Source organism: Oncorhynchus mykiss, chromosome 1, assembly GCF_057628025.1.
Source record: "Oncorhynchus mykiss isolate SJ-2025 chromosome 1, ASM5762802v1, whole genome shotgun sequence".
NCBI classification, from domain to species: Eukaryota; Metazoa; Chordata; class Actinopteri; order Salmoniformes; family Salmonidae; genus Oncorhynchus; species Oncorhynchus mykiss.
Genome location: NC_143022.1, coordinates 43,256,110 through 43,282,006, shown reverse-complemented (window position 1 = coordinate 43,282,006; position 25,897 = coordinate 43,256,110). Strand labels below are relative to the sequence as shown.

The window sequence follows — 25,897 nt, the reverse complement described above, 5'->3', positions numbered from 1 at the left end:
TTTCAGTTGAATATGGGCTTTATACAGGAGGCAACAACACATTGGTGTGAAAATGGCTGAAAAACTACACACAAGAGGAGGACTCTTTCCTCCCCCCCCCCCCCCCCCCCCCCCCCCCCCACACACACACACACACAATGGACTGAGAATGATGATTGAACAGAGGATGACACACTTGTAAAAATGGTGGGGGGGGGGGGGGGGGGGGGGTTGTTTTCCCTTGTGTGACGCTTCATCTTACAGTGCGGTTTCCCTGGACTCTACCACTATGGGCTGGAAAGACAGGATCTCTGTGAACGTGTGACCTGTAAACAAACAGAAGGAGAAAGAGGAGACAGATACATAACAGTGTTTACATAGAGAAGGTTATCATTGAAATTCATGGAAGAGAAGGAAATTGTGAAAATATGCATATTGAGGTAGCTCATTGTAAAATCCATCAGCAACACATCAAAAGTAAGTCCCTATTCCAGAGAGGCCTGACTCTGTCATACCACCCCAGAACTTGTCTGGATATCTTTCAAAAATGCCTTAAATAGTAGTTTAATGTTATAATGTTAACCAATGAAAACAAACAGGTCCCTATTGACACCTCCTCACCTCTGTCCTGGGATCATATTCATTAAGACACACAGTAGCAAAACGTTTTGCAACAGAAAACGAGCGCTTCGAATGGACAAGTCCGGGTAACCCTCCCTGTTTCAGTACATAATCTTCCATTTGGAGCCTAATGAATACACCGTGGGTTCTGTCCTAGCCATCCCCTCCTCCTTACGTTTCCACTGCTCCAGTGGCAGGTCAGAGTTGTCTACAGAGTGGTCGTATGGTTGGGCCTCGGTCTCCTCTTCTGGCTCCCTGAACTCTGAGAAGTATGGCAGGGCGAGGGCTGCTGCTGCCGTCACCCTGCTCTCTGGGTCCAGCAGCAGCATGCGCTCTATAACTGTCACCGCTGGAGATGACGGGAAGGGAGATATAGAATCAAGTCAAATTTCATTTAAAGTGCATCATCAGAGTCTCAATACACCTAAGAGGAGGGAATGGACACATCTAAACAGAGGGATACAGACAGCAGACATAGGAACAGTAGTCATGACGATGAGATACTGCAGATCCACTATACATGACATGGTGATGGTCTTACCCTGTGGGTTGACTGTGGAAAAGAGTGCCTGAAGGTCTTTTTTTTGCACTTTGGGAAGGCTTTTGACATAGTTTTTAGCCTGAGAAAGAGAACGTCAACCTATTTAATCAAGGCCTGTGTGCATGTAGACCTATAGTATGTGTTTGGCATGTAAGTACATGACTCACATCCTGAGACTGCAGTTTGGTGATGAACTCCTGAGTGGGTGTCCCTGTGACCTTCATGATCTCAGTCAGCTGATCCAGGTCTGTGCTCCACAGGTCAAGGTTCAAAGGTCAAACTACATACTGAACACATCCTCATCGGGAAATACATTGCGTCTAGTGTGAAAGTGAAACAAATCCACCTGGCCATGATAAGGTTATAATCTAGTTCTAGTCAGTCAAACCGAAAAGTAAGAATGGAAGCAAGTATGATTCCAACATAAACAACATTAACCACAGTAATAGAGTTTCATATGTGTATTGTGCAACCGTGGATAGGAGGGTTCATTGGCAGGTCAGATCAGGATACGGTCATTGCCTTTGAACAGTGGTTTCCCTGACAGCATCTCTGCCATGATGCAGCCCACAGACCAGATGTCCACTGAGAAGAGAGGAAAGGAAGAGAATACTGTTAACTGATAGAAAGGACCTCCATTTACATGGTTGGTGTTTAAATCTGGTAGAACCATGTTGAAGGGCATTCATCACTAGGCAGAAAATACAGGCTTGAGCACTACCTTGTGGACAATCTACCAGTCTCCATAGGCTTTAACGCATTCAGTTGACTCTGTCATCTATGTAGACCACTCAGATGAATTTACAGCCTTGTTAAAAAGCTGATCCAGGATCTGTTGTCTGTATTCCAGTATTAGCCTAAACTATCAGCGACTTAACAACACATCTGATCCTGGACCAGTTAAGAGGAGTGTTAGGGTGGTGTTCTGCTGACCAGTCTGGGTGTAGTGCATCCAGCTGAGGATAACCTCAGGGGCTCTGTACCAACGGGTCACCACGTAGCCTGTCATCTCACTATCCGCCTGCCGCGCCAACCCAAAGTCCAGGATCTGACACAGACACACTCTTATTATTACTGGACATTACATTAGCATTTTAGTCATTCTGATGATGCTCTCTGCATTCAACCAATGTAGGTAAAACAACCACATACAGTTGAAGTCAGAAGTTTACATACACTTTGGTTGGAGTCATTAAAACTCATTTTTCAACCACTCCACAAATTTCTTGTTAACAAACTAGAGTTTTGGCAAGTCGGTTAGGACATCTACTTTGTGCATGACACAAGTAATTTTTACAACAATTGTTTACAGACAGATTATTTCACTTATAATTCACAGTATCACAATTCCAGTGGGTCAGAAGTTTACATACACTAAGTTAACTGTGCCTTTAAACAGCTTGGAAAATTCCAGAAAATTATGTCATGGCTTTAGAAGCTTCTGATAGGCTAACTCAGTGCCTCTTTGCTTGACACATGGGAAAATCAAAAGAAATCAGCCAAGACCTCAGAAAACAAAATGTAAACCTCCACAAGTGTGGTTCATCCTTGGGAGCCATTTCCAAACAACTGAAGGTACCACATTCATCTGTACAAACAATAGTACACAAGTATAAACACCATGGGACCACGCAGCCGTCATACCGCTCAGGAAGGAGACACATTCTGTTTCCTAGAGATGAACTTTGGTGCGAAAAGTGCAAATCAATCCCAGAACAACAGCAAAGGACCTTGTGAAGATGCTGGAGGAAACAGGCACAAAAGTATCTATATCCACAGTAAAACGAGTCCTATATCGACATAACCTGAAAGGCCGCTCAGCAAGGAAGAAGCCACTGCTCCAAAACTGCCATAAAAAAAGCCAGACTACGGTTTGCAACTGCACATGGGGACAAAGATCATACTTTTTGGAGAAATGTCCTCTGGTCTGATGATACAAAAAAATAGAACTGTTTGGCCATAATGACCATCGTTATGTTTGGAGGAAAAAGGGGATGCTTGCAAGCCGAAGAACACCATCCCAACCGTGAAGCACGGGGGTGGCAGCATCATGTTGTGAGGGTGCTTTGCTGCAGGAGGGACTGGTGCACTTCACAAAATAGATGGCATCATGAGGATGGAAAATGATGTGGGTATATTGAAGCAACATCTCAAGACATCAGTCAGGAAGTTAAAGCTTGGTCGCAAATGGGTCTTCCAAATGGACAATGACCCCAAGCATACTTCCAAAGTTGTGGAAAAATGGCTTAAGGAAAACAAAGTCAAGGTATTGGAGTGGCCATCACAAAGTCCTGACCTCAATCCTATAGAACATTTGTGGGCAGAACTGAAAAAGCGTGTGCGAGCAAGGAGGCCTACAAACTGGACTCAGTTACACCAGCTCTGTCAGGAGGAATGGACCCGAGTTAAACAATTTAAAGGCAATACTACCAAATACTAATTGAGTGTATGCAAACTTCTGACCCACTGGGAATGTGATGAAAGAAATGAAAGCTGAAATAAATCACTCTCTCTACTATTATTCTGATATTTCACATTAAAATAAAGTGGTGATCCTAACAGACCTAAGACAAGGAATTTTTTACTAGGATTAAATGTAAGGAATTGTGAAAAACTGGGTTTAAATGTATTTGGCTTAGGTGTATGTAAACTTCCGACTTCAAATGTATCACAATCATAAGTAAAACATCCTTCAAAATAGCAGTTCATGACTGCACCATACCGTTGTATCTACATCATAACAGCTATAACACTACAAAATACTATGGAAGTTATTATTGCTGCAAAACTGTGCTCAGGCATCAAACCATTACAACAAAGTCAACGGAGAGAAATGTTGTCTGTTGGTCTGTGCGAAGGCTATTAAAGATGCCCTCTTTCAGCCAGTAGTTTTGAAAGTGGTGCTCACGAGCCAAAAGTTGTCCCTGTTTTTTTGTGTGCAATTCGTATGATATGTTACGACTCCAATTCGTATGATATGTTACGACTCCAATTCGTATGATATGTTACGACTCCAATTCGTATGATATGTTACGACTCCAATTCGTATGATATGTTACGACTCCAATTCGTATGATATGTTACGACTCCAATTCGTATGATATGTTACGACTCCAATTCGTATGATATGTTACGACTCCAATTCGTATGATATGTTACGACTCCAATTCGTATGATATGTTACGACTCCAATTCGTATGATATGTTACGACTCCAATTCGTATGATATGTTACGACTCCAATTCGTATGATATGTTACGACTCCAATTCGTATGATATGTTACGAATCCAATTCGTATGATATGTTACAAATCCAATTCATATGATATGTTACAAATCCAATTCATATGATATGTTATGAATCCAATTCATATGATATGTTATAGGATCTCAGAGCACTGGGTGTGTGACTGGGTACCTTGAGCTCACATTCCTGATTAACGGCCAGATTCCCTGGTTTGAGGTCCTGCAGATACAAACATTCAGCGGGTCATTTTGAGGAGCCACACACACACAAACACACACAGGAAAAAGGAGATTCACTTACCCTATGAATTATGCCAGCAGAATGGATATACTGTAATAAAAGAATACAACAGGCACTTCCATCAATAACATACAATATCAGAGTGTACACATATTTATATTCATGCATGTACTGTATAGAAGTATTTATGAGATTGTGTGTGACTGAGACACACCTTGAGTCCTTTCAGCATCTGATAGACCAGGAACTGTACTTTGTCCTCTGAGAGCTGCTGTAACTTCATCAACTTCCCCAGATCGGTTCCCATGAAAGGCATCACCAGATAGCTGAGCGAGAGCAAGAGAGAGCACGAGAGCGTGAGAGACAGAGAGAGTCATAGAGAGACTAAATGTCTATATATCTTCGCAATGACCAACCAACATGGAGAGGAAAGATGGAACTTTGACTTTGCTAAACATCCAGTGGTATGGAATGTGGATATTGTGTCTCCAACTTCCATTTTTGTTTACTTGAAGTTCGTGACCAAATATAAAAAATAAAAAAAAAGTGTACTCACAAATCATGGAATCTGTCTAAGGAGAGGTCAGCAGTGAATACATCCACAAGGCCAATCACCTAACCCCAGAGAGAGAATGAGGAAAAAAATAAACAACTTATATTAGGTTTTGATCAGGTTATTACATAGCAGTTGGAGGGGAGATACAGTAAGAAACAAACACCCTATAAGCCTAGCTTACAGTATATTGCTGATAAGCCTAGTGTTTTTAGGGAAGGTTTGCATAACTCTGGTCTTCGGGAGCATCTCTGGTTTTCATCTTGCCATTTAATCAGAGACTGTGTGTGGAGTGGATTACCCAAGGCAATCACTTAGGCTACTTGCTTGCAATTACTAAGTGTCACTCAGGATGCAAAAAAACCTTGAGGACTGCAACCCTTAAGGACTAAAGTAGTGCAATTAAATGGGATAAGGGTTGATTTCGGACTTTTGGCTTGCAAGTCTTACATTTTCATGTTTCATGTGTTTGAGCAGCCTCAGCTCCCGATAGGCCCTCTTAGCAAAGAGCTCAGACTGGAAGGGCCTGTGGAGCTTCTTGATGGCCACCTTGGTGCCTGTCCTGAAGTCCACCGCAGAGCTAGAGATGGACATGGAGATGAGGGTGAGATGGAAGGAGAGAGGAAGAGTGGTACAAGGTCCTCTGGTTCTCAAATAGTTATTTAAAACATACATTTTAGCTTTGAGTCCTATACAAACGCGGAATCAGGTTATTTCTGTTTCAACTCCATTGGTCCCAGGCCTCCCACAGTGAAAAAGCTGGAATTCTCTACTTTCTGTTTTATCATTTTCTTTTGCGGACAACCAGGGTTACAAGTAGAACACAAAACTATTTGACATGAACATTTAAATTCATGGATTTTATTGAAAAATGTCAATAAACAAAAAAGGTCTTGTAGCGTGTATGCTAGGAGTCAGGAAGCAAGTACAGGGAGTGAATTTAATAATAACTGAACCACGAGTAGCGTACCAACATAAAACACAGGAACAGAATCAATAATGCCTGGGGAAAGAACCAAAGGGAATGACAGATATAGGGGAGGAAATCAGGAAGGTAATGGAGTCCAGGTGAGTCTCATGAAGCGCAGGTGCTCGTAACGATGGTGGCAGGTGTGCGTAATGATGAGTAAACTGGTGACAACGAGTGCCAGAGAGGAGGAGCAGGAGTAGACGTGACAGGTCTGCCAAGCAAAAGCCTGAAATTGTTTGCTTAGTGGGAAATTAATATCCAACTAGTCAGTGACAATTGTGTAGAGTTTGGAGTTTGTGACAGAAACTGTGAGCTTATTACAGTATTATAGACACTATGTCCTGTGATTTCCTATGATCTTCTATGTAGAATAACTTCTTACCTTCTAACGACTCGTGTGGCTTGTGAGCATCATAGAGAAAAACAGTGCATATCCGTAAGAGTTTCAGCTTTTCATAGATGGGTCATAATAGTTTGTAGCTCAAACCATTCGGACTTTGCAGATGTTTTTGTAAGAACAACCATTTTCGGGATCCGCCCTTGACTCACAAACACTGCTTTAGCTCAGCCCTAACCTCGATTTGGATGAAGATTTCTACCTCAACGAGTCGGCAGCACAGGACATACTGTTAGCCCCGGATCAGGCCCTAATCCCAGACAACCTGAAGAGAAAGATACAGGTATAGAGGTCGAAGTGCGGGTACCCTGATGAAACTATGGAGGGGAGTAAATAATCCACCTCTACCCTCTGTTCGATTGGTCAATGTACACGAGCTCTGTTCTAAATGGTCAATGTACACAAGCTCTGTTCTATTGGTCAATGTACACGAGCTCTGTTCGAGACTGTCCTGTCAAAGGGATCTGAAGAACTGTAATATCCTATGTTTCTCTGAAACTTGGCTGAACAAGGACATCGATAATATTCTAGCTGGTTTTTCTATGCATCGGCAGGACAGAACCGCAGCGTCAGGTAAGCTCAAGGGAAGTGGTGTGTGTCTCTTTGTTAGCTGGTGTGCAAGCTCTAATATTAAAGGAAGTCTTGAGGTTCTGCTCGCCTGAGTTAGAATACCTCATGATAAGCTGTAGACCCTTCTATTTACGAAGAATTTTCATCCATTATATTTTATTTACCATCACAAACTGATGCTGGCACTAAGACCGCACTCAAGGAACTGTATAGGGCCATAAGCAAACAAGAAAATGCTCATTCAGAGGCAAAGGTCGTAGTGGCCGGTGATTTTAATGCAGGGAAACTGAAAACCGTTTTACCTCATTTCTACCAGCATGTCACTTTTGCAACTAGAGGTGAAAAAAACTCTACAACACCTTTTGGCTACACAAAGAGACACATACAAAGCTCTCCCTCGTCCTCCTCTGACCATAACTCGATCCTCCTGATTCCTGCTTACAAGCAAACACTCAAACAAGAAGTCAAAGCTGAATACGGAAATGGTCAGATGAAGCAGATGATAAGCTACAGCACATTTTCTCTAGCACAGACTGGAATATGTTCCGGGACTCATCCGATGGCGTTGAGGAGTTTACCACATCAGTCACCAGCTTCATTAATAAGTGCATTGACAACATCGTCCACACAGTGAATATACGTACATATGCCAACCAGAAGCCATTGATTACAGGCAACATCCGCACTGAGTTAGAGCTGCCGCTTTCAAGGAGCGAGACACTAACCTGTACGTGTATAAGAAATCCTGCTAGGCCCTCCGACGAACCTTCAAACAGGCAAAGCTTCATAACAGGACTAATATCGAATTCTACTACACTGATTGATGCTCGTCGGATGTGGCAGGGCTTGCAAACTATCACGGGGAACCCCAGCCATGAGCAGCCCAGTGACACAAGCCTAAGAGACTAGCTAAATGCCTTCTATGCTTGTGTCGAGCCAAGCAACACTGAATTATGTGTGAGAGAACCAGCTGTTCTGGATGACTGTGTGATCACACTCTCTGTAACCGATGTGAGTATGACCTTTAAACAGGTTACCATTCACAAGACCGCAGAGCCAGACAGATTACCAGGACGCATACTCAGAGCATGCGCCGACAAGCTGGCAAGTGTCTTACATGTTTCAAACAGACCACCATAGTCCATGTATCCAAGAACGCCATAGTAACTTGTTTAAATGTCTATCGCACTGTAGTACTCGTATCTGTAGCCATGAAATGTTTTGAAAGGCTGGTCATGGCTCACATCAACACCATCATCCCATAAAGCCTGGACCCACTCCAATTTGCATACCGCCCCAACAGATCCAGAGATGAAGCAATCTCTATTGCACTCCACCCTGCCCTTTCCCACTTGGACAAAAGGAACACCTACGTGAGAATGCTGTTCAATGACTACAGCTCAGTTTCCATAAGCATCACTAAGCTAAGGACCCTGGGACTGAACATCTCCCTCTGCAACTTGATCCTGGACTTCCTGATGGGATGCCCACAGGTGGTGAGGGTAGGCAACAACACATCCACTAGGCTGACCCTTAACAGGGTAGCCTAGTGGTTAGAGCGTTGGACTAGTAACCGGAAGGTTGCAAGTTCAAACCCCCGAGCTGACAAGGTACAAATCTGTCGTTCTGCCCCTGAACAGGCAGTTAACCCACTGTTCCTAGGCCGTCATTGAAAATAATAATTTGTTCTTAACTGACTTGCCTAGTTAAATAAAGGTAAAACATTTTTTTTTTTAAACAGGGGCCCCTCACGGGTGTGTGCTTAGTCCACTACTGTACTTTCTGTTCACCCACGAAAGCGTGGCCGCAGATCACACACAGGTGGTAGGCCCGATTCCCGACAACGATGAGACAGCCTATAGGAAGGTCAGAGACCTGGCAGTATGGTGCCAGGACAACAACATCTCCCTCAACATCAGCAAGACAAAGGAGCTGATTGTGGACTACAGGAAATGGAAGGCCAAGCACTCCCCAAATTTACATCAACAGGACTGTAGTGGAGCGGGTTGCGGGCTTCAAGTTCCTCAGTGTCCACATTCACTCGGGATCTATCATGGTCCAAACACACCAACACAGTTGTAAAGAGATGACAACAATTCCTCTTCCCCCTCAGGAGGTTGAAAAAATTTGGCAGGCTCACAGATCCTCAAAAAGTTATACAGCTGTACCATTGAGAGCATCTTGACTGGCTGCATCACTGCTTGGTAGGGCAACTGCTTGGCATCCGACCACGAGGCGCTACAGAGAGTAGTGTGGACAGCCCAGTACATCACTGGGGCCGAGCTCTCTGCCATCCAGGACCTCTATAGCAGGCGGTGTCAGAAGACTTCCGCCACCTAAGTCAGACTGTTCTCTCAGCTACCGCACGGCAAGCGGTAACATGAACAGCTTCTAACGCCAAGCCATAAGGCTGATAAATAGCTAACCAAATAGCTACCAGGACTATCTGCATTGACCCTTTTTGCACTAACTTTGACTCATTACAGTGAATATTCTGCTGCTACTGTTTACCATCTTTCACTTTAATCATAGTTATCAAATCATTGTATTGGTCACATACACATATTTAGCAGATGTTATTGCAGGTGTGGCGAAATTCTTGTGTTCCTAACTCCAACAGTGCAGTAGTATCTAACAATTCACATGTATGTACATGTATGCATATGTACATACCTACTTCAATTACCTCGTAACCCTGCTAATCGACTTGGTACTAATACTCCTTGTATATAGGAAAGTTATTGTTACTCACTATGTATCTATTATCTAGTATTACTTTTTATAATTATTATGGGTTTTACTTTTCTATTATTTCTCTATATTCTCTCTGCTTTGTTGGGAAGGGCACGTAAGTAAGCATTTCCCTGTTAGTCCACATCTGTTGTTTACGCATGTGATGAATAAAATGTGATTTGATTTTTAAATAGACTAACACATTATAACAACCCATTAGTCTATAGTCCTTAGGTATTTTCTAATTTTGAAATTGACAAAAATTACAAAAGATGTAAAGAATAATAACGCCCTCTGGCGGTAGCAGGGCTACAATACACTATTTCTCACTCAAACCTAGAAAGCAATGCTAAATTCGACTTTGCACTCCTAAACAACGCGATTTTTAAAACTTTTGTCCACTTTGTTCATAATAGATTCTGGTTTTGGGAACAGAAAACTGCATTGAGATCAAATGTTTCATCGATGAGAAAATGTGCAGAATGTTGGCCAAAATCCATCTTGTTCCATTCCACTCACTACCATATTTGGTAGTGAGTGGAAACGCCAAGCAGATGCTTCATATTTATACATTCTTTATACATTCAGTCGAATATGTCTCATTGTACTATCTCATTGTTCTATGCTTCTTTGTAATAGAACATGTTACTGTATATATGAAAGACAAAGCCATCGATCATGTGACACTATGTGAAAACTCTCTTGAAGCCAAATTAATGCGCAGTTTGAGCTACTCCAAGAAGTGACGTTGCAGGCTAACTCCAGTTGAAGGACAACCTGGGTACTGCAGGCTGCTATTATCAACTAAATTATCCTTATAACTACTTATGTGTGCGATTTTTAAAATTGTATAATTGGCTCAATGACTTACATCTGGTGTATTAGAAGCAATTATTGGTACTATGATTGTCTTCGGGGAAAACAATTACTTACATGAAGATTGCCAATTTTCAATTCACTATAATGAGGAATTATGTTTTCTGCAAACAATACATGCAGGACTGTGGTCAGCCTTGAACTTTCGTGGCTTCAATTATGTCAATTATCTACGTCGAGGGAGGAGCATGTTTTTTACATTTTTTATATGACAACATTGTTGGCACCTTTAATTCTTACACATTTTCTTAGAAAAATAGTATTTTTCAAATTTGGGAACTTCTACACTTGAAACCAATCAGAACTTCCGTACATACCCCTCGTGATGAAGGCAGCCAATGGCCTGCTTCTAAGATGTAAACAGCCTCACATTAAATCGTGATCTGCTGTCAACTCCCAAAGACTGAAAAAATATAAATATCTGTTTTCGAGTACACTTTAAATATGTAGTATGCAATAGGAATGGTCTTGATCATATGAAGAGGTAACGCCGTTGACCGTTTAGCTAATTTATTGAAAGCTAGCCTGTTACAGTTGACTAGCCTAGCCAGCTGTAAACACACAGTTCTAAACAAATTTGCTGTTAACGTCAATGTGCCTGTTCAGGAAGCTAGTTTTTCATTAGTTATCTGTCAGTGAATTCAATTTTGAATAATGTTTTGGCATGATTGTCTAATTTCAAGTAACTAGCTGAAGGCTTAAAGAAACATTCAATCATTTAATTTGCATAGAAACCCAAATAAAAACATGCAGATAAAGATGTGTCATAAGTTACTGTATGCTAGAATGGAGGTTTAAAAACGAGATATGCATAGTAGCCAATATATGTGGAATAGCCTACACATATAGCATACCTTGCAATACAATCTTCTCTAAAAAACAGGTGTACAATGTGCTCTGCAATAAGATCAGTTTAATTTCAGTTTGATTTCTAAACCAGATGAGTTCTCAAATAGCAGCTGCCCAACACCATGGTGGGCATGCATAATATCGAATGCATTGGAGTATAAAGTATGGAGAATGAGAAAGAGGCTGTAGGATTATAGAAAAAGCAGTTGGGCAATGAATGTTTGTGTTTCAAATACTAAATGTTCAGTAAATGTGAGTACATTTAGGTGATATAATTGATTGTAACTACTAACATTCTAAAGGTTGACAGTGCCAAAATCTTGCCAATCCATTCATTATTCTATAACTATGACTTAGTGCGAGATGTTTTCCATAACGTACGTTTCATGAAGAACAAACAGGGTTGGTTACGTTTCCACTAGACACTGCAGAAATATGTATTTCATGTTTATGTATTCTAATTGGTTGGTTCAAGTCAGATGTCAATAAAGTGTTATGCCATTGGTCATGCTTGCAGATAGGGGGAAATCGCACGTTCTGAAATACTGTATTCTATTTTAATATTTACTATGTACATGTCCTGATGTGCGCATGTATCTAAAGTGTTTGGAAAGTATTCAGACCCCTTGACTTTTTCCACATTTTGTTACAACCTTATTCTAAAATTGATTAAAAAGATGTATTCCCTTATCAATCTACACACAATACCCCATAATGACAAGGCAAAAACAGACCCTTTCCTCAGTACTTTGTTTAAGCACCTTTGGCAGTGATTACAGTGATTACAGCCTCAAGTCTTCTTGGGTATGAAGCTACAAGCTTGGCACATCTTTATTTGGGGAGTTTCTCTTATTCCTCTCTGCAGATCATCTCAAGCTCTGTCAGGTTGAATGGGGAGCGTTGCTGTACAGCTATTTTCAGGTCTCTCCAGAGATGTTTGATCAGGTTGAAGTCTGGGCCACTCAAGGACATTCAGAGACTTGTCCCGAAGCCACTACTGCGTTGTCTTGACTGTGTGCTTTGAAGGTGAACCTTCACCCCAGTCTGAGATCCTGAGCACTTTGGAGCAGGTTTTCATCAAGGATCTTTCTGTACTTTGCTCAGATCCTGACTAGTTTCCCAATCCCTGCAGCTGAAAAACATCCCCACAGCATGATGCTACCACCACCATGCTTCACTGTAGGAATGGTGCCAGGTTTCCTCCAGACGTGACGCTTGGCATTCAGGCTAAAGACTTCAATCTTGGTTTAATCAGACCAGAGCATCTTGTTTCTCATGGTGTCAGTCTTTAGGTGGCTTTTGTCAAACTCCAAGCAGGCTGTCATGTGCCTTTTACTGAGGAGTGGCTTCAGTCTGGCTACTCTACCATAAAGACCTCATTGGTGGAGTGCTTCAGATGGTTGTCCTTCTGGAAGGTTCTCCCATCTCCACAGAGGACCTCTAGAATTCTGTCAAGAGTGACCATCGGGTTCTTGGTCACCTCCCTGACCAAGTCTCTTCTCCCCTGATTGCTCAGTTTGGCCGGGCAGCCAGCACTTGGAAGAGTCTTGGTGGTTCCAAAAGAATGATTGAGGCCACTGTGTTCTTGGGGACATTCAATGCTGCAGACATATTTTGGTACCATTTCCCAGATCTGTGCCTCGACACAATCCTGTCTCTGAGCTCTACGGACAATTCCTTCAATCTCATGGCTTGGTTTTTGCTCCGACCTGCACTGTCAACTGTGGGACCTTTATATAAACAGGTGTGTGTCTTTCCAAATCATGTCCAATCAATTGAATTTACCATAGGTGGACTCCAATCAAGTTGTAGAAACATCTCAAAGATGATCAATGGAAACAGAATGGACCTGAACTCAATTTCGAGTCTCATAGCAAAGGGTCTGAATACTTATGTATTTCTAAAAACCTGTTTTCGACTGTTATTATTGGCTATTGTGTATAGATTGCTGAAGGTATATATATATTGTAACCCATTTTAGAATGAGGCTGTAACGTAACAAAATGTGGAAAAAGTCAAGGGGTCTGAGTACTTTCCGAATGCACTGTACACCGATCCTGCAGAGCTGTTGGCCGGGGTAGGATTAGCCATGTGGAAAGCCGTAGAAAAATGCTTATTGAAATTCTCGATTATCGTAGACCTATCGGTGGTGACTGTACTTCTTAGCCTCAATGCAGTGGGCAGCTGGGAGGAGGTGCTCTTATTCTCCATGGACTTTACAGTGACCCAAAACGTTTTGTAATTAGTGCTACAGGATGCAAATTTCTGTTTTAAAAAGCTAGCCTCAGCTTTCCTAAATGACTGTGCATATTGGTTCCTGACTTCCCTGTAAAGTTGCATATCGCGGGGGCTATTTGATGCTAATGCAGTACGCCACGTTTTTGTGCTGGTCAAGGGCAGTCAAGTCTGGAGTGAACCAAGGGCTATATCTGTTCCTGGTTCTACATTTTTTGAATGGGGCATGCTTATTTAAGATGGTGAGGAAAGCACTTTTAAAGAACAACAGCAGAGGTGTATTTAGAGGGCAAGTTGGTCAGGATGATATCCATGAGGGTGTCCATGTTTACTGATTTAGGGTTGTGCCTGTTAGGTTCCTTGATAATTTGTGTGAGATTGAGGGCATCTAGCTTAGATTGTAGGATGGCCGAGGTTCTAAACATATCCCAGTTTAGGTCACCTAACAGTACGAACTATGAAGATATAGATGGGCAATCAATTCACATATGTTGTCCAGGGCACAGCTGGGGGCTGAGGGGGGTCTATAACAAGCAGCAACAGTGAGAGACTTATTTCTGGGAAGGTGGATTTTTAAAAGTAGAAACTCGAATTGTTTGGGCACAGACCTGGATAGTATGACAGAACTCTGCAGGCTAACTCCGCCCCCTTTGGCAGTTCTATCTTGACGGAAAATGTTTTAGTTAGGGATGGACATTTCAGAATTTTTGGTGGCCTTCCTAAGCCAGGATTCAGACATGGCTAGGACATCAGGGTTGGCAGAGTGTGCTAAAGCAGTGAATAAAACAAATTTAGGGAGGAGGCTTCCGATATGAGAGCACCTGTGGAATAGGTGTGATGCTGGGGGCTACAGGGCCAGGGTTAACCTCTACATAACCTCTACATCACCAGAGGAGGAGTAGAATAAGGGTACGGCTAAAGGTTATAAGAGCTGAGTGACGATGAGAGAGCTTACATATCTGGAGGCGCCAACTAAGCCAGGTGAGGTCTCCCCATGTGTGGGGTGTGTGACAAAATAGCTATCTGTGGCATGTTGAGCTGGACAAGGGGCACTACAGTGAAATAAAACGATAACTAAACAAAACAGCAGAAGACAAGGCATATTGACATTAGAGGCATGTGTGGCCGAGTGATCATAGGGTCCAATGAGCAGAAATAGGTTAGTCCAGGAGCTGTTTCGGTAGTCGTTACTATGCTAGGCGAGTGGGAGGCACGGCGTTCAGAAAGCTAGCGGGCCGGCGCTAGCAGTTGGGTCTTCAGTGACAACACAACGGAAAAGCCTGTTGAGACCACAGACGATTACCTTGGCAGACCAGTCGTGATGGATCGGTGGGGTTCCGTGTCGGCAATAAAGGGTCCAGGCCAATTGGCAAAAGAGGTATTGTAGCCCACAAATTAGCAGGCATACCTCTTCGGCTAGCCTGGAGATGGGCCTAGCTCGAAGCTAGCTCAAGTCTAACTGGTGCTCCCTTCGGGACAGAGGCGTTAAGTCAGTTGAAGCCACTCGATTGCAGCTAGCTAGCTACGATGATCCTGTGTAATGGCCCAGAGCTTGCAGCAGGAATACGGTGATGTGGTGGAGAAAAGCAGTCCAATATTGCGCTGTGCAGACTGGCAGGTATTGACCGAGCTAAAGGTGAAGACCGCTAGCCGTGGCTAACAGTGACTACTAGCTAGTTAGCACCTGATGGAGGTTCCAGTTATAATGTATAAAAATAGCAGATCCGTACCACATTGGGTGGGGCGGGTTGCAGGAAAGTATATTTAGATCATAGGTGGAAAGTGAGATTAAATATATGAGACCGACTATTTACATGGGACAAGATTGGACAAGACAAACACGTCTGACTGCTACGCCATCTTGGATCATATACAGTGGGGAGAACAAATATTTGTTTTCCTACTTACAAAGCATGTAGAGGTCTGTAATTTTTATCATAGGTACACTTCAACTGAGAGACAGAATCTAAAACAAAAATCCAGAAAATCACATTGTAGGATTTTTAAGTAATTAATTTGCATTTTATTGCATGACATAAGTATTTGATACATCAGAAAAGCAGAACTTAATATTTGGTACAGAAACCTTTGTTTGCAATTACAGAGATCATACGTTTCCTGTAGTTCTTGACCAGGTTTGCACACACTGCAGCAGGGATTTTGGCCCACTCCTCCATACAGACCTTCTCTAGATCCTTCAGGTTTCGGGGCTGTCGCTGGGCAATACGGACTTTCAGCTCCCTCCAAAGATTTTCTATTGGGTTCAGGTCTGGAGACTGGCTAGGCCACTCCAGGACCTTGAGATGCTTCTTACGGAGCCACTCCTTAGTTGCCCTGGCTGTGTGTTTCAGGTCGTTGTCATGCTGGAAGACCCAGCCACGACCCATCTTCAATGCTCATACTGAGGGAAGGAGGTTGTTGGCCAAGATCTCGTGATACATGGTCCCATCCATCCTCCCCTCAATACAGTGCAGTCGTCCTGTCCCCTTAGCAGGAAAGCATCCCCAAAGAATGTTTACACCTCCATGCTTCACGGTTGGGATGGTGTTCTTGGAGTTTTACTCATCCTTCTTCTTCCACCAAACACGGTGAGTGGAGTTTAGACCAAAAAGCTCTATTGTTGTCTCATCGGACCACATGACTTTCTCCCATTCCTCCTCTGGACCATCCAGATGGTCATTGGCAAACTTCAGACGGGCCTGGACATGCGCTGGCTTGAGCAGGGGGACCTTGCATGCGCTGCAGGATTTTAATCCATGACGGCGTGGTGTGTTTTTAATGGTTTTCTTTGAGACTGTGGTTCCAGCTCTCTTCAGGTCATTGACCAGGTCCCGTGTAGTTCTGGGCTGATCCCTCACCGTCCTCATGATCATTGATGCCCCACGACGTGAGATCTTACATGGAGCCCCAGACCGAGGGTGATTGACCGTCATCTTGAACTTCTTCCATTTTCTAAAAATTGCGCCAACAGTTGTTGTCTTCTCACCAAGCTGCTTGCCTATTGTCCTGTAGCCCATCCCAGCCTTGTGCAGGTCTACAATTTTATCCCTGATGTCCTTACACAGCTCCCTGGTCTTGGCCATTGTGGAGAGATTGGAGTCTGTTTCATTGAGTGTGTGGACAGGTGTCTTTTATACAGGTAACGAGTTCAAACAGGTGCAGTTAATACAGGCAATGAGTGGAGAACAGGAGGGCTTCTTAAAGAAAAACTAACAGGTCTGAGAGCCGGAATTCTTACTGGTTGGTAGGTGATCAAATACTTATGTCATAAAATGCAAATTAATTACTTTAAAATTATTACATTGTGATTTTCTGGATTATTGTTTTAGATTCCGTTGAAGTGTGCCTATGATAAAAATTACAGACCTCTACATGCTTTGTAAGTTGGAAAACCTGCAAAATCGGTAGTGTATCAAATACTTGTTCTCCCCACTGTATATGTGTGTGGTACCTGGGCGCAATCTGGGATGTGCTTGTGTATGTTATTGCAGTAAGAGTGAGTTAGCATGCTCTAATTGTAATGGTCGCATTAGCTCCCTGCTAATTTATAGTTATTTCCATGCTAACAGGCGAATCATGAATCTACAGCCATCAACATACTGTTGTCCTGCAAATCTAATGTGCTTCCTTGTGTCTATCATCAGGTACTTACATTTATTGTATTTTGTACTATTTTTGTCCTTTGACATGCTTATACATTTGAATAAAGAACACCATAACAAATAGTGTTTCACCATTTATTGAGTATGGAGAAAACTAGCAACGGTGTATCAGGCAGTATTTTAAGTATCTAAATATAGTGTAACCTACCAATCAATGTATATCAAGTCCCATGGATGGCACAATCTTACAATGTTACAGTCCAGAAATGAGAGCTTTTACCATCTATGCAAAAAGCCTGGGCCTCTGATGGAGACTGTAGAACTGTCATCAATGTATGCTTCAGTATTCCCCCTTCTCTCTAGGAGCGTTTGTGTGCCCATACCCCATAAGTGTATCGAAAGGATCCCACCCTGGACACAAACGTAGCTGACCAATGTAGAAAGAGACAAGTGCCTTAAGCAGAATGCAATCCAAACCTTGCGCAGTCCAGAGATGAGAACTCTACCATCAATGGCAAAAGCCTGGGCTCCTGACTGGGACAATATAATTATCCCCACTGCATGCTAATAGTAAAATAATATGCCTGTCACCTGTCAAAATGATTCTACATTTTATTTAGTATTTTCTGATGCACAAAAACAAGCATGTGTATCTGCAGTTGGTGTTCTTCAACTCTAAAATGCACTAAGATCAAAATGTGCAAGAAAAGTGCAACCTCTCAGTTATGGTATCAATAACATGATACAATGAGCTGAAACAAGCCACCTACAATTTCCCACATAGTAGCTTGTCATTTTTGATAGCTATCTTACCTTTCCGAATCATGACACCAAATTATTTAAAAAAGGTCTCATTTCATACAAGCACATTTTCGTCTACTTTCCTTCTCTCCGCCTCTCCTCGATTAACTTTGACCATTTTCAAAAGTAGGAAAGAGGATGGATATCTTCTTTACTAATGTCTTTGACCAATCGGATCAGATCTGAAAAATATCTGACGTGAGAAGTTCTGACGTCATTGGTCCAAATAACAATTAGTGGATAAAAATATCAGAATTGCCTGTGTAAAAGCAACCTTTGGAACATTGAGTTGATCATGTGTTACAAATTGGCATTCACCCAGAATTAGTACTATCAGGGATCCTTGGGAAGTCCATACCCTACACTAAGAGACAATTTATGCTTGATCTGAAAATGTGGTCGGAGGCGCCTTATGGATTGTGTGACGCAATTGCGAATCCTCTGGAGACGTGCAAATTACAAATTGAGCTCCGTACCACATCGCTGGGCGCCTCTGAAATGTTGTAACAATGTGGAGGTTAAATGTATGTGTCATTAGGATTGTAAGAAAATCCATACGGAAATAGTTTGGAAAAGCCATGCGTGAAACATGAAATGTAAGCATTAAATTAGATCTGTAAACTTACAAACCTTATGTTATGACTATGAATTAACATTTACATATTCAACTCTTATTTTAAGTCTCCCTTTACTTGGTTACATATATTTTTATACTTATGTGGCATCTGCAAAGGACGAACCGAACGTAGCTAATCGAAGTTAGCTAGTCAATCAAGTAACTCTAGCCCAGACGTTAGAGACGCTTTGCAGCTTCCGGTTTCATTTCCAAAATAAAAGTATTGAGCTTGTTTTCGAACTGCATTAAATAACAACGTTATACCAGTAGATGGCGTAGTATATGCTTGGACCTTCAGCAAATGACTTGTCTAAGAATGAAAGACACAGAAGAGCCTTGTCTAGAATAACTGCCTGGGCGGCAAAATAGAAAATATTAATGTTGTAGGCTAGGCTTATTCTGTCATGCTGTTGTGTCTTATTTAATAGCCATATAATTGCACAATTAATTTTTTATAGCCGTGTGTGGCTACTGTGGTGATCATGTAACCTAATGAATCACACTTTTTCTAGTATTTGGGAGCACGGACTGTAGGCCTTATATTAGGCATTTTGACTGTTGTATTGTGCATTCCACTCTGTGTGTAGGCTTGTTATAGCCATTTGCATTGCACAACCCCATCACAGAGGCTATAACCATAAATGAGACAAAACAAAATATTGATTAAGTGTTGGCTATAACCTGTCCTGAGCAAAATGGCCAAGGGGCCCCAAATGGTCAAAACTATCCATGGCCTATTCTTATTGCCAGATCTGTTGTCCCTATCAGCCACTGCATGTGCTTTTTCAAGTATTTTGTTAAAAATCTATTAGGAAGCTTTAATTAGAGGCCTGTGAGCTAAGGTCTCTAGTTAAGCGGAGCCCTGTAATAAAAACAGTTATAAAACACAAATAGAGTTCTAAAATGAATCTGCAAGACACCAGTACCCAAAATAATAGCCTGAATGGCAATGCCTCCAAGTTGATGGCCTATTTTGTATTTGGATATGCCTAAATTAAACATTTACTTGAAGTGATAACAAACAAATGGATAAGACTGTTCTATTCTCTTTGATTTAGTTCCTATTGCAACTCAGACAAATGACTGTATGGATGACATACTGAATGAAGGATGAATTAAATGTTCAAATATGTTGGAATGATGAGTTGCACGCATTACGCATGCTCTGCACTTTACTTGGCTAGTAGGCAAATTGGCTCTATGGCTGCATGCCTCCAGAAGGGCATCTTCTGAGGCTGAGGGGTGCTTTTCCGAAGGCGAATGGTGCTGTGGTGCTGCATGGAGATCATAAGTTCTTCAACATTCTTCCAAGATGGTGCAGCAGTTCAGCCGTCTTTGTCTTCGTCTTGTCGTGTCCTGTGTATATATATTTTTATATTATTAACCTCAGTTTCAACATACACTCCTGCAACCCGCCTCACCCAATGTGGTATGGATCTGCTATTTTCTATACTTTAGAACCGGAACCCCAAACAGAAGCTAGCCAGCTAACTAGCTACTAGTCAGTTAGCCACTGCTAGCGGTCATCAGCTAACCTTAGTCTGTCCTGCCAGCCTGCACAGCGCGTTTCAACCCAGAGCATACCGGACTGCTCTTTCTCCACATCTCCAGTTTCCTACCGCAAGCTCTGAACCTTTTCATCTGGATCATCGCAACTAGATAGCTGCTATCCGAGTGGCAACCCCCTGGCTAACGTCTCTGTCCCGAAGCAAGCACCAGTGAGCCTGGAACTAGCCTCGTGCTAGGCCCATCTCCCGGGTAACTTAAGAGGTCCATCGATTCCACCATCACTGGTCTACCGACGTAATCCGCCCGAGGGGTTTCAACCGGCTCCTCCGTCGCGACGTCCCCTGAAGACCCATCCGCTATCCTGCTAGCTGTCTAGAGCATATCGGACTGTTAGCTGAAGAGGACAATCACCCAATTTCTTGGGCTACAATACCTAATTGTGCCAATTGGCCTGGACCCTTTTACTGCCTACACGGAGCCCTGCCAACGTAACCATCCGAGGGGGCTACAACAGACTACTCCCAAAGGCCCTTCTGCTAGCCCCGGCCTGCTAGCTGGCTGAATCGCCTTGTCTCCAGCTCGTCTAGCCTCCCACTGGTCCCTTTGATCACTCGGCTACGCATGCCTCTCAATAATGTCAATATGTCTTGTCCATTGCTGTTTTGGTTAGAGATTATTGTCTTATTTCACTGTATAGACTCCATCCCTGCTCAATATGCCTTAGCTAGCCCTTTTGTTTCACCTCCCACACATGCAGTGACCTCACCTGCTCTAAATGATGTCTCCAGAGACAAAAGCTCTCTCATCGTCACTCAATGCCTAGGTTTACCTCCACTGTATTCACATCCTACCATACCCTTGTCTGCACATTATGCCCTGAATATATTCTTCCGTGCCCAGAAACCTGTTCCTTTTCATCTCTGTTCCCAACGCACTAGACGACCAGCTCTTATAGCCTTTAGCCGTACCCTTACCCTACTCCTCCTCTGTTCCTCTGGTGATGTAGAGGTTAATCCAGGCCCTGCAGCGCCTAGCTCCACTCACATTCCCCAGGCACTCTCATTTGTTGACTTCTGTAACCGTAAAAGCCTTGGTTTCATGCATATTAACATTAGAAGCCTCTTCCCTAAGTATGTTTTACTCACTGCTTTAGCACACTCGTGTCTGAATCCTGGCATAGGAAGGCCACCGAAAATCCTGGAATTTCCATCCCTAACTATAAAATTTTCAGACAAGATAGAACTGCCAAAGGGGGCGGAGTTGCAATCTACTGCAGAGACAGCCTGCAGAGTTCTGTCATACTATCCAGGTCTGTGCCCAAACAATTCAAGCTTCTACTTCTAAAAATCCACCTTCCCAGAAACAAGTCTCTCACCGTTGCCGCTTGTTATAGGCCACCTTCTGCCCCCAGCTGTGCCCTGGACACCATATGTGAATTGATTGGCCCCCATCTATTTTCAGAGCTCGTACTGTTAGGTGACCTAAACTGGGACATGCTTAACACCCCGGCCGTCCTACAATCTAAGATAGAAGCCCTCAATCTCACACAAAGTATCAATGAACCTACCAGGTACAAACCCAAATCTGTAAACACGGGCACCGTCATAGATATCATCCTGACCAACCTGCCCTCTAAATACACCTCTGCTGTCTTCAACCAGGATCTCAGTGATCACTGCCTCATTGACTGCGCCCGTAATGGGTCTGCGGTTAAACGACCACCCCTCATCACTGTCAAACGCTCGCTAAAACACTTCAGCTATCAGGCCTTTCTAATCGACCTGGCCTGGGTATCCTGGAAGGATATTGACCTCATTCCGTCAGTAGAGGATGCCTGGTTAATCTTTAAAAGTGCTTTCCTCACCATAATAATGCCCCATTCAAAAAATGTTGAACCAGGAACAGATATAGCCCTTGGTTCACTCCAGACCTGACTGACCTTGACCAGCACAAAAACGTGGCATACTGCATTAGCATTGAAGAGCCACTGCGATATGCAACTTTTCAGGGAAGTCAGGAACCAATATACACAGGCAGTTAGGAAAGCAAAGGCTAGCTTTTTCAAACAGAAATTTGCAAAATGTAGCACAAACTCCCAAAAGTTCTGGGACACTAAAGTCCATGGAGAATAAGAGCACCTCCTCCAGCTGCCCACTGCACTGAGGATAGGAAACACTGTCACCACCGATAAATCCAAGATAAGCATTTTTCTATGGCTGGCCATGCTTTCCACCTGGCTACCCCTACCCTGGTCAACAGCCCTGCACCCCCCACAGCAACTTGCCCAAACCGCCCCCATTTCTCCTTCACCCAAATCCAGATAGCTGATGTTCTGAACGAGTTGCAAAATCTGGACCCCTACAAATCAGCTCGGACAGACAATTTGGACCCTCTCTTTCTAAACTTATCTGCCGAAATTGTTGCAACCCTTATTACTACCCTGTTCAATGGGTGCACCTCAGCCATGCTTAAGGACCTAAACGATATCATAACGCCATCGATAAAAGACAATAATGTGCAGCCGTATTCATCAACCTGACCAAAGCTTTCGGCTCTGTCAATCACCACATTCTTATTGGCAGACTCAACAGCCTTGATTTCTCAAATGACTGCCTCGCCTGGTTCACCAACTACTTCTCAGACAGAGTTCAGTGTGTCAAATCGGAGGGCCTGTTGTCCCTACCTCTAGCAGTCTCTATGGGGGTGCCACAGGGTTCAATTCTCGGGCTGACTCTTTTCTCTGTATGCATCAATGATGTTGCTCTTGCTGCTGGTGATTCTCCGATCCACCTCTATGCCGACGACACTATTCTGTATACTTCTAGCCCTTCTTTGGACACTGTGTTAGCTAACCTCCAGATGAGCTTCAATGCCATACAACTCTCCTTCCGTGGCCTCCAACTGCTCTTAAATAAAGTAAAACAAAACGCATGCTCTTCAACTGATCGCTGCCCGCACATGCCCGCCCGTCAAGCATTCCTACTCGGTTCTGACTTAGAATATGTGGACAATTACAAATACCTAGGTGTCTGGTTAGACTATAAACTCTACTTCCAGACTCACATTAAGCATCTCCAATCCAAAATGAAATCTAGAATCGGTTTCCTATTTCGCAACAAAGCATCCTTCACTCATGCTGCCAAACATACCTTCGTAAAACTGACTATCCTACTGATCCTAGACTTCAGCGATGTCATTTATAAAATAGCCTCCAATACTCTACTGAGCAAATTGGATGCAGTATATCACAGTGCCATCTGTTTTGTCACCAAAGCCCCGTATACTACCCACCACTGCGACCTGTATGCTCTCATTGGCTGGCCCTCACTTCATATTCGTCACCAAACCCACTGGCTTCAGGCCATCTATAAGTCTTTGCTAGGTAAAGCCCCTCAGCTCACTGGCCACCATAGCAGCACCCACCCATAGCATGCGCTCCAGCAGGTATATTTCACTGGTCACCCCCAAAGCCTATGTAAGAGCCTATATATGGAGACTAAGACCACTGCAACAGTTATTGTAAAGTGTGGAAATAAGCTTGTCAGATTTAGCCTACGTTTAACCTATCTCTTGTTAATTTCAAAGTCCATAAGTGCATGACCCGATTCATATAAATTGTGTCAAATTATTTAAAATTCATATTAACCCCTCCTACAAAACATACTTTGGCAAGATGTTGAGAGAATAAATATCAAAATATTTTATTAAAAACGTTTGTTTCACGCATGGCTTTTCTTACGATCCTAACGAGACGTATGTTCAACCATTTGGCAGGCATCTCGCGCAATAGTGTTGCTCCGCAATTACATGATTGGTTGATGTAGGTGAGGGCGGGAGTGTATAAACACAAACTCACCATTATGACAACCTTCTTCACAACAGCTCTGTGCTGCTCGGAGAAGCGCAATAAGTGTGAATGCCCTGACTTCTGCAGAGGCCATATCACCGTAAATGCATACGTCGGAATTACCATGCAGCGCATTTTACCCTTACAATTTTAAATAGAAACTTCAATAGGGGTAACTAAGGGCGTCCCAAGGATCCCAAATTGCAAAAACCATTCAGCCAGCCAACACAACTCTGAATACGCCCAGAGTTAATCATTGATAACAATGTAACGACCTCATGCTGTGAGCCACACAAAGGTATTGTGTCTAGAGTACAACGGCAATGCGCAAATGATTTAAAGCACATCTGTTTCTCTTCGTTTTTGATTATGTACACTTTTGAAGTATGTAATAAGAATACACGCTTTATTTGGGCTGTATCATACAGATTGTCATTCTACAGACATACATTACATGTGTAGGTCTATTGCAAAGACCAGGGAGGCTAGTCAGAAATCCAAAGGCAGTGAAATTTCAAAATGGGTTGATATGAGAAATTAAATGTGTCCCTTAAACAAGGAAGTGGCCCTCTTTTGTGTGAAACTCGAGAGAAGCTATAGCTTTTCTCTCGTTTTGTTCTACTGCGAAAAACTAAACATTCAGTAAATCAGGTGCGCTAGATTAGGGTTAGAGTGAAAAACAACGGAACTGTAGCTCTCCAGGAACAGTGTTGGAGAGCCCTGTACCAAGCTATGTCAAAGTGCAACAAAGCACGTAACGTTAGCCTGACATATCTTCCCACCCCAGTTGCCACGACACTTACCAGACTGTACCGTACGCCCCTGTCCCCACCTGTTTTAGATCCCTGTACCGCTCCGGTACCTCCCAGGTGGTTTTGTTCACGTCCTGGCGACAGTAGCCAGGTCTGGTCCGGCTCGACATCTTACTTGACCCGATCTAACAAATCTAGTACGTGTTCCAAGAAGTGATTCCCCAGTTTCGTTTACACACCCATTGTCCTACCTATGTGTTCTTGAATTCATTCTCGTCACCGAATGCGCAGCGCGTCGAACGCGCAGCTTGCGCAGCTATAAGATGCCGCCTGGGGTCAACCACAGCACAGCCACTCCCGAGTCTCATGAAGTGTAGTGTGACAAGACAGCCACTAACTAAAAAGGGACATGCATATGTAGACCCATGCTGGGTGCACAATACAAGTGCTGATTAGTGTTGTATGAGTTCTATTTCGATAAATAACTCTGCACCGTAGAATAGATTGTCAAGAAAGCACCCTAATCAATTCCTATTATTAGATCACCTGGAAGATGATCCAATGGTATACAACAAGGATCGAATAAAAGTATGACTGTGTGTAAGATTAATTGTTACAGGCCTGCTTGTTGTTGCTACTCGTCCCTATGTGGCTTTCTGCCTTGGGCATGTTGAGATGTAGAGTACCTACTGTGTTCAGGGCTTGCTGGGACCTGTACACTAAGGAGGCACAGTACAGTACAGACATTCCTCCCACTGCTCTGAGGTTGGTTTGAGAGAATCGCAATGCTGTGTGTAGGCCAGTTAGTGCCTGAGGAAGACACAGCTACACAATACCCTCGCACAAAAATGGGACAAAATTCTTAACACTGTCAAATCAAATGGCCTCCAGTCTATTTTCAGAATATTTTATGGTAGGTTTGGTGGGCTCTAGTATTTACTGTTTAACATGAGCAACAT

The 25,897-nt window shown here is 43.0% G+C and overlaps 1 protein-coding gene across 1 annotated transcript; it reads right to left on the bottom strand.

Annotated features, from left to right (window-relative positions):
• mapk12a (mitogen-activated protein kinase 12a) lies at positions 1–25,588 on the bottom strand. The gene is made up of 12 exons (XM_036977612.2): positions 24,990–25,588; positions 5,632–5,761; positions 5,185–5,243; positions 4,843–4,954; positions 4,689–4,718; positions 4,560–4,607; positions 2,075–2,189; positions 1,655–1,726; positions 1,309–1,388; positions 1,142–1,220; positions 776–949; positions 1–305 (listed from the first exon to the last, which is right to left on the bottom strand). The coding sequence occupies exons 1-12, from the start codon at positions 25,106–25,108 to the stop codon at positions 238–240; spliced, it is 1,086 nt and encodes a 361-aa protein (XP_036833507.1). The 5' UTR covers positions 25,109–25,588; the 3' UTR covers positions 1–237.
• Positions 25,589–25,897: the final 309 nt, after the last annotated feature.

Excerpts from the sequence above, each read along its gene's own strand:
- mapk12a (XM_036977612.2), bottom strand. The coding sequence starts at position 25,108 with ATGTCGAGCCGGACCAGACCTGGCTACTGTCGCCAGGACGTGAACAAA. Across the intron at positions 2,190-4,559 it reads ATCAGGAATGTGAGCTCAAG|ATCCTGGACTTTGGGTTGGC; the intron begins GTACCCAGTCAC and ends TGTCTGTGTCAG. Across the intron at positions 306-775 it reads GCCACTGGAGCAGTGGAAAC|GTCACACGTTCACAGAGATC; the intron begins GTAAGGAGGAGG and ends GTTTGTTTACAG.